General features: G+C 43.2%; 1 protein-coding gene across 1 annotated transcript in view; it reads left to right on the top strand.

Annotated features, from left to right (window-relative positions):
- LAPTM4B (lysosomal protein transmembrane 4 beta) overlaps window positions 1-15418 on the top strand; it is a 60587-nt gene that overhangs the window by 28433 nt on the left and 16736 nt on the right. Inside the window, exons 5-6 of the mRNA XM_076329361.1 lie at window positions 6435-6533; window positions 14196-14291. Coding sequence (XP_076185476.1) covers window positions 6435-6533; window positions 14196-14291 — 195 coding nt within the window. The remainder of the gene's footprint in view (window positions 1-6434; window positions 6534-14195; window positions 14292-15418) is intronic.

The raw sequence follows: 15418 nt of genomic DNA, 5'->3' as shown, positions 1-15418 counted from the left end.
ATTAATGACTGCCAGCACGGTTTCACGGAAAATCAGTCCTGCAGGCAAACTCATTTTCTTTTACGGACAAGATTACTGGCTTCGTCAATAACTGATGGGCAGGGGCATAATAGACTTTTGTAAGACGTGTGACTTCGCAGTGTGATACTCAGAGCAACAATAAAGCACTAGATCGATAAAGGATGCATCGAATGGATTAGGAGAGGTTCGCTGGCAGACTGCAAAGGGCCGTAGTCAAGCCGACCATCTGCCAATGGGTTTCTATTTTGGGTAGAGGAAGGTCTCCAGGAATCAGCACTAGGTCTCATGCTCTTCCTGACTTCCATTAATAACCTTGGTACCCAAGAGGCCATTCACAAAGGCTAACGTCAGCCTTGGGAGAGCTTCCCCAGGCTCACTGTCTAGAGGAATCAAGTCCTCTAGCGGGAGGTTGCGAGCAGGAGCCTAATCTAGCTGTTCTGTATCATCCTCTGAAAGACCCTATCCCTGCGTTGCCCGAAGTGAGCACACCTCTGCATTTCCCAGAGTCAGTACTTGTGCCTTTTCCCAGCAAAATCACTTCTAATAAAACCTGTCACTGACACAGAGATTAATGAAGAAGTAAATAACACTAAGGACAGAGCCATTAATCAGAGTGAGCTAGACTAACTGAGAACCTGAGTTCAGTCATTAATGTGTGCTACATTGCTAAATGAAAAAAAAAAGTAAAAAAATGAGGAATATAAATGAGCATACATTATGGCAACTGTACCTGGGATGCAGTGATCCTGTAAGCATAGTGAACTGCTTAAGTGCCAAAACAAGAGTCCCCAGGTTTTTTGCTGTTCCCAAAAACTGCTTATGGGATTTTTGGGCAATAATGAACGGTAACGGAGAGGAGACTTCCCTTCTCAGTTGGTGACATAGGTTTCATCTGCCTGTTTCTGGGTGTAAAGAACAATGCTTAAAAGTCAGAAAACATGCAGAAAAGTTCCTCCAAAAACTATATAAAAGCTGGATACATTGTAGTATGATGAGAGACAATCAGCTTTTCCTGCTTCATTTACCAAGAAAGGAGACCAAGAGGTGATGCCGTTAGAGTTTTCATATGCAGAATAATGAGGTATTAAAATGCTGTTAAATTAGATGAGAGGCATAAGATAATGAGTAGCTAAAAGCTAGTCCAAGTTAAGTTCATTTAGAAACAAGGAGTCATTTCTATTTTATCATTCACAATGGAGATTAGTGATTGGCAAAACCTACCAAGAGCTGTGGTGAATTTTGTACAGTTAATGTCACCTGTTCAACAAAGTTTTGAAGCTGTTTTGAAGCTGTTCTGCATCAGCTTTGAAGCTGTTCGTGCCTCCTGTGTCTCAGCTGTGGTCCCAAGCACAAGTGGCTCAGCAGGGTCCCTCAGACCCTTACCAGGAAGGTTGGCAAAAGGATGTCACGTTTGATTCAGAGCAAGTACAGTCTCTCTGAGTGGGCAAAAGCAAAAGAAAAGTGGAGATCACATCCACTGCTATCAGATACTCAGACACACAATGAAATGAAACTGAAAACAAGTTTTTCAAATTTTTAGCAATAACACCATCAATGCAGTGCTAGCGCCCAAATATTGTTAAACAGGCTTGTACCCATGGACTTGTTTCCCTGCCTTTTAATAATACTCATGACAGATAGGTTTGTCATCTCAAACACCATGTTTAGAACAAGACTGCAGCTAACACCCTTGTCCCCGTAGGTGAGACCTGAGTCATGCCAGTTGGGTGTGATCCCTCCTGACAATTTATAAAAAAGCCCTAGAGTCATCTTGCCCTCACCCCCTTTGCAGAGGTCAGCCAAGGTAGGCAGAAAGCAAGGAAGGGGATTGTGTTTCTTTCTGGCATTCTTACAGATTTTGTTCCTCTAAACCTGCTTTGAATTTGGGGAATGATATTTTAGGGAGTGCAGCTCCATAAGGGAAATGAAAAATCCCAATCGTTCTTCAAATCCGTTATTGACTATCTGGAAGAAGGTATGCATTAGGTAATGGAATATATTTGGCAGTCTCAGAAGAACAGTTTTTTCTTGCTCTAAGGTCAAAACCCCATGTTTTTAACCATTTCTACTTCCCTGCACTAGTATCTGGAATTATGTTATCTATTCACTTTGGTGCACATCTGCCAGATTTCAGTCTGTCAGTGATGAGTTGCAAGCTACTGTGAAACCCTCCATGTACTTTTAGCAAGATGATAAATGAGTAGGCAGAGCCCTAGCTGAAAATGTTGCAATTGTAAAATACAGAACATCATTGTGTTCACAGGGTATCTGGTACTGTCAGCCTCTATTGGCTGCTTCTTTCAGAGGTGCAAGTGTCTTTGGAAACTTTTTGTTGCCTTTTAATACCCCGTTGCATACAGGTGTGCCACGTAATTCCCATAAATTGCAAGAGCATCTCAGCATGAAGGGTCATGTAAAATAAGTAGATGTTACAAATCTAGCATATGAAATGTTGTATGGCGATCACATGTGATAAAACTTTCTAAGGGTTATGTTGGACATCTTGGTCATTATCACTGTCACTAGAAAAACAAAAACCTTCACATACAGTAAATCCAGCATGTGTAAAATAAAAAACATTTTGGTTCTTGGAGCAATAGTGGTCTAAAGCAGTTTGACCTAAAGCATATTTCTTTTCTTTAGCCCCACTAAATCTTTGATATATGGGCTTTCTAAAGCCTTCAAATTAAACACTTCATCTTCTGTCATCTGATAACAGTATACAAAATTAGTTGAAGCAGAGGTGCAGAACCGGCTAGTCTGCACCTGAGTTATGCAAACTTGTTTTTTATTAAAGTACAGGACTATTACAGTTCATCTAAAGAAAATTTCAAAGTATATTAAATAGCTTTACTATGGGACTACCTGCAATGCTGCTGTCTAACAATTCAGGTGGTATCAGTCATGCTTTTGAATCCTAGGGGAAACGTCTAGAGAACGTAAAAGAGATTAAACCTGAAGAAATTTTTCCTATAAACTATAGCTTAAAAAAGGAGTATCCTTTCTCACATTTTTAATGCCATTTTATAATTCCAAAGAAGTACTGCTAACTTCGTAGCAGAGCTTTAAAAATTCTACAGACACATTACTGTCTTCTTTCAATTTTGTAAGATTCTGATACTCAGAGGATGGCAACTGTTGAATGAGAATCCACACCATCTTTTAAAGTGGATTTTTTGTGGTCCAGGGGGAAGGAAAACGTGAAAGGTTATGCAAGCAGGCTAAAGGAATGAGAAAGGGCTTCAGTCTTGGACTTTTTATTCTTCTTGTGCATTTGTACAATATCGATGCAGTAGAAACACAGTTTCCATGCAAGTTTCAGATTCTTTTTAAGTGTCTAATAGAGCTTTGCTATGTATAAGCAGTAATTTTTTTTTAATTGAAAGTTTACCAGGTATACTATTATGCACAAAGCCTTCTCCATGTCCATGACAAGGTTATAAAAGACACTTTAATTATGATTTTAGCATGCCAGTGCCAGACCACTACAACTACCTCTTGTTTGTATAGAAAATTTCATCATGTCCTGCTGAAAAATCACTCCTGTATTTCCAGTGACGGGCTTGTTTTTTCCCACCCAGCCATATTTCAGTCTCAGCTTCGTCAGACCTTGCACAACATTTGACACTGAGCTTTTCCCAGAAGTTGCAGCACTGAGCCCGGTGCCCGGGGCCTTCCCAGCAGCAGGATTTCAACTACTGGTCTCCCCACAGGAGAGCAAACCCCCAGCACAGGAGCAGAATTTCTCTTCCCACCTCATACGCCCACATAGGTGTTTAAACTTATCACTGCAGTTGGTGGAGGGCAATGGGTCTTTGATTCACCTGAACCACTGTTGGTACCCATTTTCCGTGGGAGTGAATGAGATTTTGGGAGTGGCTGCTGCCGTGGGAGGATCCCAAGGGCCTCCTGATGGCACCAGCTCCATGATGGTGCCTGCACCAGGCGAGCCTGGAGCCAGCCAAGATGCTTCCCGTCATCTTTCCTGCTTCTTTGCCAAAAGCTGCAGGTTTTATAAATTGCTTTTCCTACTGCACTGAAGAGGTTTGTAGTTATGAGTCCAGATTAGGCAGCTCTTAGGCCAGCCTGGGCAAGCCAGCGTTAAACGTCTTCTGGTCAGCAGGTGCCACCAGCCCAGTTAGCAAAGGGAGTTTCTTCCACACTGACCCACTGCTCCTGGGCTATTCATCGTAGCCCCAAAAGCTTTTTCTCCCACACAGCAAGCTGGAAAACCCCAGGAGGGGCCTGCTTTGGTTTTCATGCCCTGCACCAAGATCTCCCGGGCATCTGTGGGTGGGGTGACTGCTGCATGGGTGCAGCACCCACCGCCTCGCTGGGGTTTGCTTGCACCTCACATCTCTTCAGGACAGAGACCCAGAAATCTGAGCACAAAGGGGACAAACCGCAGCATTTGCTCCTCACATGCTCTCCTGGCTTGCTGTTTTCAGTGCCGAATTACCGTCCTTTCACCTGAAACACTGCTGATGTAAGGGAGGGCCCAGCGCTGCTCTGCAGCACATGCTGCTCCCAGACTTGGCCAGGGCTCATGGCTCCAGCAGATGTTCCTGCTTTTCAAGGTAGCGGGACCTTTCTTGGTCATTTTCCCGCCCTCCTCTTGCCCCCGTGCAAATCCCAGTTGAGTTGACCTCTGGAAACAGGCCATTAGGTTATGGCCGAGACCCCAGCATGCAGTCATCCAGTCTTTGACCAGTGACTGCTCCCCAAAAACCAGAGCGTAGGAGGACCAAAGCCTCACTAGGAGTTTTTTATTACATTCACAAACTAGTGTGACTAGTTTTTTAATGGTAGGTCAGTGCTAAAAAAATTGTTTTGGGGCAGTTTTACTGTAACTGTCCTTAACTAACTGGACTTTCTAACCACGTGCATGGCCTACCTCCTGCAAGCAGGAGGGCAGGCTGTGGCATTAATACTTAAATTTTCTGCATATAAGGTTTATGTTTATTTTTCAGTGCATCTTTTCTTGGCATATACTCTTGCTTGCTTCATCTCTGGGTGACTGCATCCGCTACATTTAGCGATAACCTTCTGTGGGAAAAAAAAAAAGGAGCAACTTATTGAATTACAGCAAGCTGCTTTCCTACAAAGCTGTACCTCAACAAAGAAGATAACATGATAAAAACTTCAGCCATGAAATTCAGTACCGGAACAGAAACATTGCTGTCAAGAAGCAGAAAATGTGCTTATGTAACATTTATCTGCAAACAGTTACAGCTGCTGTTGATGTTAACCACTCTGAACCGTTCATGGAAGCGCTAAATCTATTCTCACTAGCAGCTGTCCAAAAAAAAGGAGAATTTCCTGATGCAGTGGGCTGAGTTCCGGTATAAGGTGTATTAAGGGGTTACTCTGGATTGACACCATCATCACCAAGAATACAGTTATAGCTCGGTCTAGTTAATTGTCCTGACAAAGATGCAGAGCTGGCCTGGTTAAGTAATTAGACCAGTAAGGAAAAAGGGGGTTATGTGTGGAAGGAGCTAATGCATTCAGTTATAATGAGCTACTGTTGCAGTGGTGCTATCTTTTGTCAAGAACATCTCTGTGAGCAATGGTTTATTCTAACTGAAACAGGAACTTGTGCCTTGCAATATTTCAAAACTATTTGGAACATTCATTTTAAAGGGTGTGCTTTGTTGAAGCAATAACAAATATAGTAAAACATTTTTAGAGGTTGTTTTTCAGCCAGTGAATCTAAAGTGTTTCACACTAGAGCCTACGCTAAGTAGGAAGATTAATTTTGTCACCTCCATTTCATGTATGAGATAACAGGACCCGGAGCACATTTCAATTTGAAATCATGACATTGCCCTCCTGTAGGACCCATGCCTCCACGGGGCATGCACTTAGTAGCACTAACAAGTGCTCTCAAATTTAGCCAAAATAAGATGGAGCAGAATAGACCCAATGTCTTTTGATCAAATATTTAGGTGAAAGGACCAGGTGCTGTCCAGCTTTTCCTGCTTTGACTTTCTGGAAGGAGCTGCCACTTGTCTTTGGCAACCAGTGCCAGTATAAGATAATGATTAGTTAATAAGTACAGGACTTGCCTGCCGTTGCCCAAGATGGCAGATTTCCTGCTGCAAAGCTCCCAGAGAGATGTCCTTTGCTAGTTTGTGTCAGATACAAAACCTGTGTGCACAGAGGAAAAGACAGCCCACACCACAAAGCAAAACGCAAACCACTCAGCCCTCCAGTGAATGTTTGGCAGCTGAGTCTTTGCAATGCCTGTTCCAGCCAAACTTACTGAAACTGGTCATTGGTGTAGAGAGCTCCCGATTTAATAGATCACAGCAAGCTTTGTAACCTGTTAATTATAGAGTGCACTAATTGGATGGCTCTTAAATGACTCGTGAGATTAACTTACAGCGTTCTGCTTATTTTTGCTTATGCAGCCCACCAATTTTCCCTACAAGGAAGAGATTATGTCTGTGAACCCTACGTGTCTGGTTGTGATTATTCTCCTTTTCATAAGTATCATTTTGGCTTTTAAGGTAAGTGCATTACTGTGTATAAAGTCTACTGGTAATGGGTGGAATGTCCCTTGCTGGGAGGCCTGGCTTTAGAATAGATCTAGGGAACTACAGACCAGGCAGCCTGACAGCTGTACAAAGCAAAGTGATAGACATTATGGAAAAAAACCAGAAAAATCTCATAGACAAACACATGAATGTATAGGCCACAATGGGGAAGCATGATGCTTGTAGGGGGAGCTCATGACACATAAAACCTTTGAAGGAGTGGGTCATCCAGTAGACAAGGAAGAGCTTGTTGATACAGACTTCTTGGTTTTTCAAAAGGTGTTTGGCAGAGTCTCTCATCAAAGGCTTTAAAAAACACCCTAAGATGTGTAGGGACAAGAGGAAAGGACATCTCACAGACTATAGCTAGGAAATAGAGAATAAGGATAAATTATCAGTCTTTACAACAGTGAGACCCATGCTGTTCAGTATATTCATAAAAGATCTGGGAAGGGGAAGGAAATGTAAGAACAACATTTTTTTGCAGTGTCATTCAAAATAGGGAAAACAATTGGCCAAGAAAGCTTTGCAGAAGGATCTCATGGCACTGAGCAATGAAATGGCAGAGAAACTCAGTGGTGATAAGTTCTAAGTGGTGGGCACAGAGGAAGCACAATCTTGTTTCACAGACACTGCAGTGGACTCTGAACCAAGCATGACCACCTGAAAAAGGGATCTTGTAGCTGTAATAGATAGATAGATAGATAGACCTGTAAAAATATGAGCTTACTGCTCAGTTCTGGTCAAACAAGTAAATCAAATGCTAAGAATATTAAGAAAGGAATAGAAAAACCAGAAATCTAAAGATTTCTTTGCCAGTTTTGATGCCTACCGCCTCTGGAAGCATGCATTCACTTCTGGTGCCCTATCTCAAAAAGGATGTTGTAGCGCAGGTAAATAGATCCAGACAATCCCTCCTGGGAGGGACAACATAAAGGACTGTCACACCAGGCAGCAAAAGGGCACAGGGAGTGATGATTTATTTGCTGTTATGCAAACCTCGCGGGTGAGAGGGCTGGAGGTGGCAGGTACCAAATGAAGGGGAGATGTAGCATCGGCCAGTGCAGCCGGAAAGGGCTCATGTGAAACCCCTGCACCCAGGTTTGTGGTCCAGCGAGGTCAGCCCCCACCTGCTGTGCGGGGCAGAAGTCCAAAAGGAGCTCAGAATAAGATCAGACAAATCAACGTATGAAAAACAACCACGTATGGCTCAGCTGGTCCCCTGAGCCTTGGACCTCTTGGAAAGTATGCCGGTATGTTTGCCCTCTTCTTGCACCCTTCTGCAAGTTTCTCACAGTGCAGTGCTGCCTTTCTTATATTTCTCATGTTGGGTTTTATTTCAGAATCATTCTTGCTCTTTCTCTGCAAAGCAATTACGCATTAGATTAGAGAAGTCCCAAAGAGCCACAGTGACACCAGGGATGTTGCTTCCAGACAACACATTTGACAACACGAATAGGGAAAGTTATTGTGACAAAAGAGGTAGATTAGATTATTGAAGCTACTTCAAAATTGAAAAAATAAAACAGATAGGGTATTTTAATGTGCTGTTGGAAGTGATATTCACTTTTCTTCTGTGATTTAGAAATACAATTTAGCCTTCTGGCTTTATATGTTCACAGCCATACAGTTGATTTTGTTTGCACCGTTAAGAAATGTGTATGAATGTAATAAATACGTAGATCTGTCAGGTGCCACAAGGGATGTGCTCTATAAATTTCTCAGATGCAAGCACTAGCTCGTTTTTACCCCAGGTGCGTCTGGTATTTCATTGACTAAGTATGGCAAGGAAGTCTCAAGCTTATAAAAAAAATGCAACTAAAATTGGAATGGCAAAAATACTTACAATAGAAATAAGAAACCTAAGAAATTAATAGTGCAAAAGATTCATTTTGATTTAAAGTGGCTAACACATGTTTTTTCCAAGAGTATATGTGGCTCTCATAATGCTCATTCTAGCAACATTTCATTGTGCAAATGAGTCACAAAAGGTATGACTCACGCAGAAACACATGCTAAATTCCAGTTAGCATTTTCATTTGAATTTCTTGTGTTTCCAGAAGAGCTGCTATGCAGATTTATGGAATCTGCTCCATGAAAAGAAAGCTGGACACTATCAGATGCATCACACTTTATCACTGATAGACTTAACAGATGGTACCACGTTTATATACTGAAACTGAAAAGGTACTGTGCATAAAAATATGCCTGAGCTCCTTCTCCCTCTGGAATTCAGCTAGAAACAGGGAGAGAAACCAAAACATTGTAACCTAGGAAAAGCTACAGTAGGAAAAGCTGCATTCAGCTGGTGGGAAGTATGAAACAGAATCACATAATTCCTCAGAAACATTTGGCATCGTGACATTTTTGTTTTGGGTGAAGCTACCTGCAAAGGAAAACACAGAAAAACACAGCAGAAATCAGTATTAGATGGTGGGTTTGTGCTTTGCAGTCATGGGATTGTGAAAAGGGAAGGGGGACAAGAGAGGGTAGTAAGAAAGCGAGCCAACTAACCACAGACAAGCACTTGTCTTTTTAGTCCTTAGGATTTACTTGGATCTGAAGCAGCTAATGGATATTTCAGGTGGTTTCACGCAGAATCTTTTTCAGAGTAGACCAAAATGTGTTATTCCATTACTGTGTTTGTCTAGAAACTGAACCAGAGTTACATACCATGAAACATAGGTGTTTCCTATCTGGCTGAGGAAGGACATCCAGCAGCACAAATGCGTTTATATACATGTACACAGGACTTCAAATGGCATATAGCCAACACAGTGGCTTTCGAATCGCGCCCTCCTCTGCAGCTGGTTTGGGAAACAGGACCTTGGTTTCCTCAGGCCAGCCCCAGCTGCTGAGACAGAACAGTTGAGGCTTCAACCTCCCCCTCCCCACCTTGGGTGAAGCCCCCCAGGCCCAAATAAGCTAGGCTCAGGTGAGCACAAACACAACCAGAACAAACCTTTCCCCCAGGCTGCCCTGAGCACTCCGCAGCTGCAGAGTATGGCCTCCTCTTCTTTTTTGGCCTTTCTTTTTCTGGAAAGGAGGTAGGAAAAGGTGGGGCAGTGAGACAGGCTGGTCTTCAGCAAACTGAATATTAACCCTGGTCTCCATAATATGCCTATAACCTGCGTATGCAAGGTGTCGAGCCTGGAGATGAGAGCACTCTGCATGTCCTGGTGTCCTCAGCAGATGGGAAAGGGTGATGCAGAATGAAGTTCTGTGCTCACCCTGAGAGGTCTCGTGTCTCAACCCAAGGGATGCCTCCTGGCAGGGGGAACCCTGACCTGCAGCACATCGCACCGGTGTCTGCTACCTTCCCGCAGGGGCGATGGAGCAGCAGTTGGGACCATGAACACAGCCCCGACAGCCAAGCTCCGATCCGCACTCCCAGGAATGGCCAACACAGAGCCACGAGGTTGCCATCTCTTCCACGAAAGCCTGGGACAGGTCCCAGCACTGGCCTTGCTGGTGGCAGGGTATTTATAGGAGAAGCATTTCTAAAGCAGGGGTCATTTGCTTTAAATTGCACACCCCAGTATGTGTGACTGTGAGCCAACAGATGATGTTCTGGCCCGTATAAGGTGCCATTTAAAGTGCTGCAGGCCAGTGGTTTGGTTTGACATCATTAATTCTTTTCAATCACAGCATTTCTTTGCAGTTATAAGGAGTGGTTCTTGTACAGCCTTTTTATACTCACAAGATACACATTCTAGTGTGCTGAGAAGACGGATTTAATTGCAGATTTCATCAGCACAGCAACCCATTGTTTCTCCTTCTGCAGTACCAACATGTGAAATACATATGGCCAACTGGTCTGCCATTAGCATCCCTCTCAAATCTTCATATAAATTTCAGTTTGTGTAGAAATCTTTATCTCATTTTCACCAGTTACTGAAGACCAGCCCAGCTCTGTCAATAGAAAATTCAAAGCAGCTGGAGAATAAAACTGGACTCGGTACAGACAGCTCCTAACCCGTGGGTGCTCTGTCGTGTCTGCGGCGTTCACCCTGCGCTTGCTGCCAGCGAGGGAGCTGCCCAGAGGGCTGCTGTGACCCAGATCAGCACAGACTTTTCCTTGCTGCGTTACAAGAAACAGCAGGATACAGCAGCCTCTAATTTCCACAAAGATGCTGGTCAGTCAGCTGGTGGGGCACGTGTCTGATGAGCAGAAGTCATGCAGTACGTTACTGTTGTTACGCAGCTTAACAAGCGCACATGCAATAACAACAGCGAGAGGCAGGGTTATAAAGTTTTGTGGGTTTCAGTTCCTTAGGGGCTCAAGTCATTTCCCACCATTCAAAGGGGAAGACTGAAAGCTGGTAGAAGTATGCACGGTGCCTGTTTCCACACTCAGCCCTCCTTGCACACCCATCCTTTCACATGGTGGCTATTTGGGCTGCCCCCCAAAAAGGCATCTGTCAGCAGCCTCTGCTGTGGTATGTGTGAATACCACTAAGGGTGGATTAGGCTGAAGTGACTTAATGCCTTTTACGTAGGGCCTATTCCAAATGTGAACATTGGTCTCCTGAGAGAAAAATCGATATATTTATATACTGTGTGTCCAGCCACACATTTTAAAGCAGTATTTGGAAGCTCAGCCAAGTTTTTCAGGAAAAAAATTGGTAACTGAATCAGCAATCCCATTTAACGGTGCAGCAGCAGCAGTAGAAAACAATGATTAGGAACAAGTTTAAAGAAGTTGTTACAGGTTGAGGAAAATGAGTTTCCATGACTCACAATTAGCAGGCCAGCAGCACATATCCACAGCACTTGGACAAGGAAATGCCCTGAGCTGCCGCCACTCTCAACCATATGTGGGTCAGTGTCTCGGGGCCAATTACTTGGTGTGTGCTGGCTGATGACCTCTTTAATTCAAGGGCTGGAATGGACCTCACCCACTGAGAAACAGCCTGTGTGTGCAGGAGCAGGGCTGATTAGAGCTAGGGCTCAGAGCTGGAAGAGCTGTAGGGGTTCATTGTGGGGTTAAATGTGGCTTATTCACCACATGTAACGGAATGAGAGCATTCAAAAATAAATGCCCCACTAGCTTCTCCCAGATAAGACTCTATTATCTGAAACGGGGCTTCCCTCAGTTTGGATTTTGGCCGAAGGAGTATATAGAAATTGGTTTGCAAATAGTTAGGCTTAATGTAAAGGGTTTTGTATAAAGATGGGCTATGTCCTCACAGAAGTGTACTGTATTCAGTCTCTGTTCTGTACTAGCTCTTATGCCTTTCTCAGCACATAGTATCTGAGCATTGAAAGCTACTAAACTACTTATTACTATTTATAATTAACAATGGCATTTTATCTAATTCTGGAAAAGATGCAATTCTTCATGTATGTGCTTTTACCCCACTTGTTTCAGTAGCCTGGGGCAGGTTTGCATAGCCCACAGCTTGGGCTGTAGAGCCAGTCTAACCGTCCCTTGGGACTCAGCTCACTCCAGAAGCCTTTTGCTCTCCCCATTTGATAGTTGAAAGTATTGTCAAAGTCTGCAACACCTCCAAGTCATCCAGGGTCTGTAAGATGCCGTAAAGAAGAGGAAGCAAACTTACTGGATTTCAGCCAACTCGGCCCCGGTGGAAAAAAACTCTTCCTGATCTGCAAGCGAGCCATCAGTGAGTCATGTGGCATCCTGAAAAACACAGCTCGTGTGTGACAGCTCTGGAGAGGGAGGAAGTACAGGGCAGCTCAAAAGGATAAGAGGCTTTGGAAGGTCATCAGTGCAAGTGAGTCACAAAAATATGACTCAGAGTGAGATGCACATGCAAATCCAATCAGTGCTGGCAGTTTAATTTGCATGCGCTAGGTTTGTGAAAGAACTGCTATGCAGAACCTACTAAGTAAAAATATAAGTTGGGCACTATCAAAACACATTGTTCTCCTCATCACTGTTGTGTGTGACTATGTGGGAAGCAGAAAGCTCCAGAGGGAACTGCTTAGTCCCACCAGCCTTGTCCCTGGCATGCTGAAGATCTGACTTCTGCTCCTCCACATGTCACTGCCTCCTGTCTTCCTTCCAGTCACTTTGCTCATAGCTGCTGGCCAGACTGGAATCTCTCCTGCTGGTGAAGGAGATGATGGATGTGAGCACTTTGCCCAACCAGTTAAAAAAAAAGTGGAGACAACTAGTTGTTTGCCAGGCAGTGGCCCTACCCAGAGCCAAGTGAGCTCCAAGAAAAAAACTAGTGAAGTTTATGATCCTGTGGTAGGATTATTGCTGCAATAACAGGTTTTTTGCTTTACACTGAAAAAAAAAGAAGTATGTGTAATAACGGTTAAAAGCTCAGAAATCATTTCAGATTTCAATAAAAACTTTTACACTGGCAATTTTCTCTAGTCACGCAAGAATAGGAAGACCCCCAGACCATTCCAGTCATATGGAATATATTGATTTAGTGTTAGATTAAGTGAAACAGAATATTGAAACAACGCAGGTGATATATAGGATCACCACATGGTCATTGGCCAGGCTTCCACTCACAAGACAAGGAGGGTTTCCTGTAATTTGCTTGATGATTCTTCAGTCCCCAGCATGCTTGTGCTCTTTTTACCAGAGTTTGCTTCCACTTTCTAATACTACTAACCCCCAGTTGACGATATTTAAACATCCTTACCATGGAGGAATCCAAAACTGGTTTCTGTTTACTTTTTGCTGCTGTCCCTGAGACATTCTGCATCTGCAGCACCTTCCCATTTTATGTTGTAAAACTCACCCCTGCTGGTACGCAGTATCCCATGCACAGTAACGAGGTGTCTGACTGAACTCATATCTCTCTGTATTTCTAGAGAGGTGTAAGAAAGCAAGCCAGCATATGACCTGCTCATTTAGGTAAAATGGAGGTTATATACACAAAATGATGTTACTTTAGCTGTATTCAGACCCAAAGAAACTGTTTCTTTTCAAAACAATTAGTCTACATTAAGCATGCTGTAATATTAAAAATCTGGAATACTAAACTTCATTCAGATAGGTCTAGATTGCAGTATCTCTGCCTAGATGGAGTAGCTCATAGTGCAACACAAGTATCCGTAATCACAGAACCATATAATCACAGAATGGTTTGGGTTGGAAGGGACCTTTAAAGGCCATCTAGTCCAACCCCACTGCTGTGGGCAGGGACATCTTTCACTAGACCAGGTTGCTCAAAGCCCCGTCCAGCCTGACCTTGAACACTTCCAGGGATGGGGCATCCACAATTTCTCTAGGCAACCTGTGCCAGTGTCTCACCACCCTCATCGTAAAAAGTTTCTTCCTTATGTCCAATCCAAATCTACCCTCTTTCAGTTTAAAAACATTGCCCCTTGTCCTGTCACTACAGGCCTTGGTAAAAAGTCTCTATCCATCTTTCTTATAAGCCCCTTTTATATATTGAAAGGCCACAATAAAGTCTCCTCGGAGCCTTCTCTTCTCAAGACTGAACAACCCCAACTCTATCAGTATGAGGAATGGTGTTGGATTACTCACAGAGCGCCTATACATACTTACAGTCACTGCAACCAGCAAAGTGACTGTCCCGTGCTTCTATCAGGCTCATATTCTTATTTATATAAGAATAGAAATGCTCTAACAAGAAAATGTATATGGTTTATTTTCTGCACAGAATAATAAATCCCTTTTCTTTGCAGGGTTACTTGATAAGCTGTGTGTGGAACTGTTACCGATACATTAATGGCAGAAACAACTCGGATGTGTTGGTGTACATTACCACCAATGACACTGCGGTAAGGACCTTAGATCACGAACATTTGTCTAATAATATGCATTTAATAGCTTTATTTTATATTAATTTCTGACTCCTTAGTTAACCATCTTAATTCCTTTGAGAGTCCTCTTCTGTTGGTTATGTTTAGACTTGAGATTCAACAGGCTGGTGTGCTATGGTTACAAATCACATCTATTGCTAAAATACTGGTTCTATTTTATGCATATAGTCTGTTAAAGAACCTGTGTTAAGCATAAACTACATCTTACCTTGTGGACCCAGGAATGGCCCCCAGTTCTGAGCTCTCCAGCTGTGTGATGATCTGGACAGCGGGGCAACTGATTAGGACCCAGGGATGCCATGGCCCACACCTGCTGTGAAATGTGGATTTAGCTATAGAAACTGTGATTTAGGACACTCAGCATCTGGTGTAGTGCTTTACACACTCACAGAGAGGAGCTAAAAGGCAATAAAAGTTCAGCGATTCATCTCCCAGCGCATGACGGGTTTTGTATAGTAAGGAGACAGAATGAAACAAAGATCGACATGAAAGAAATGAATAAACAGATTTTAACCTCAAAGAATGGAAAGTGCCAGTTCACTTTATAGTGGTTTAGTGCTGACATGCATATGTGCAGGGCACGACTGCTAAGCAATGTCTTGCTTGTTGCAGAAGGCACTGAAGGAGTACAAGAAGAAAGAGTCCCTAGAACGAGCTAGTTCTGTTTGCAGCGGTATCTCCATGGAGCTGCTCGGTTCCACCCAAACTACACACTGAGGGCGCTGTGCCATATCAGTCCCTGGGGTGACTCCGCTGTCTTATGTAATGAGTGTCTTTACATCATTTACATAACAGAATGAGAGCAGCATGAACTTCGTCCTTTGGATCATCTGGGTAAAATTTCAGGATTGCCTTCCTCAGGTTTTCCTAATCATGGGTGGTCTCCACATGCTGAGGTATTAGACTATCAGCTTTAAACCATTGGAATGAGTGATTCCTGTGCAGCCACAAAGGCTTAGAAAACTGTTACTACTTTTACATGAAAGTTGTAAGTCTTGCATAGTTATTTGTCTTCAATACCTGGACCTTTAAGAAAAGCATAAGAAGTTTTACAGATTATTATCAGAGCTGGCAACCAGGACATT

The sequence above is a fragment of the Aptenodytes patagonicus genome, chromosome 2, assembly GCF_965638725.1.
Source record: "Aptenodytes patagonicus chromosome 2, bAptPat1.pri.cur, whole genome shotgun sequence".
Lineage (NCBI taxonomy): Eukaryota > Metazoa > Chordata > Aves > Sphenisciformes > Spheniscidae > Aptenodytes > Aptenodytes patagonicus.
The sequence above is the reverse complement of the archived record's forward strand: the minus strand, read 5'-3'. Positions and strand labels throughout refer to the sequence as shown.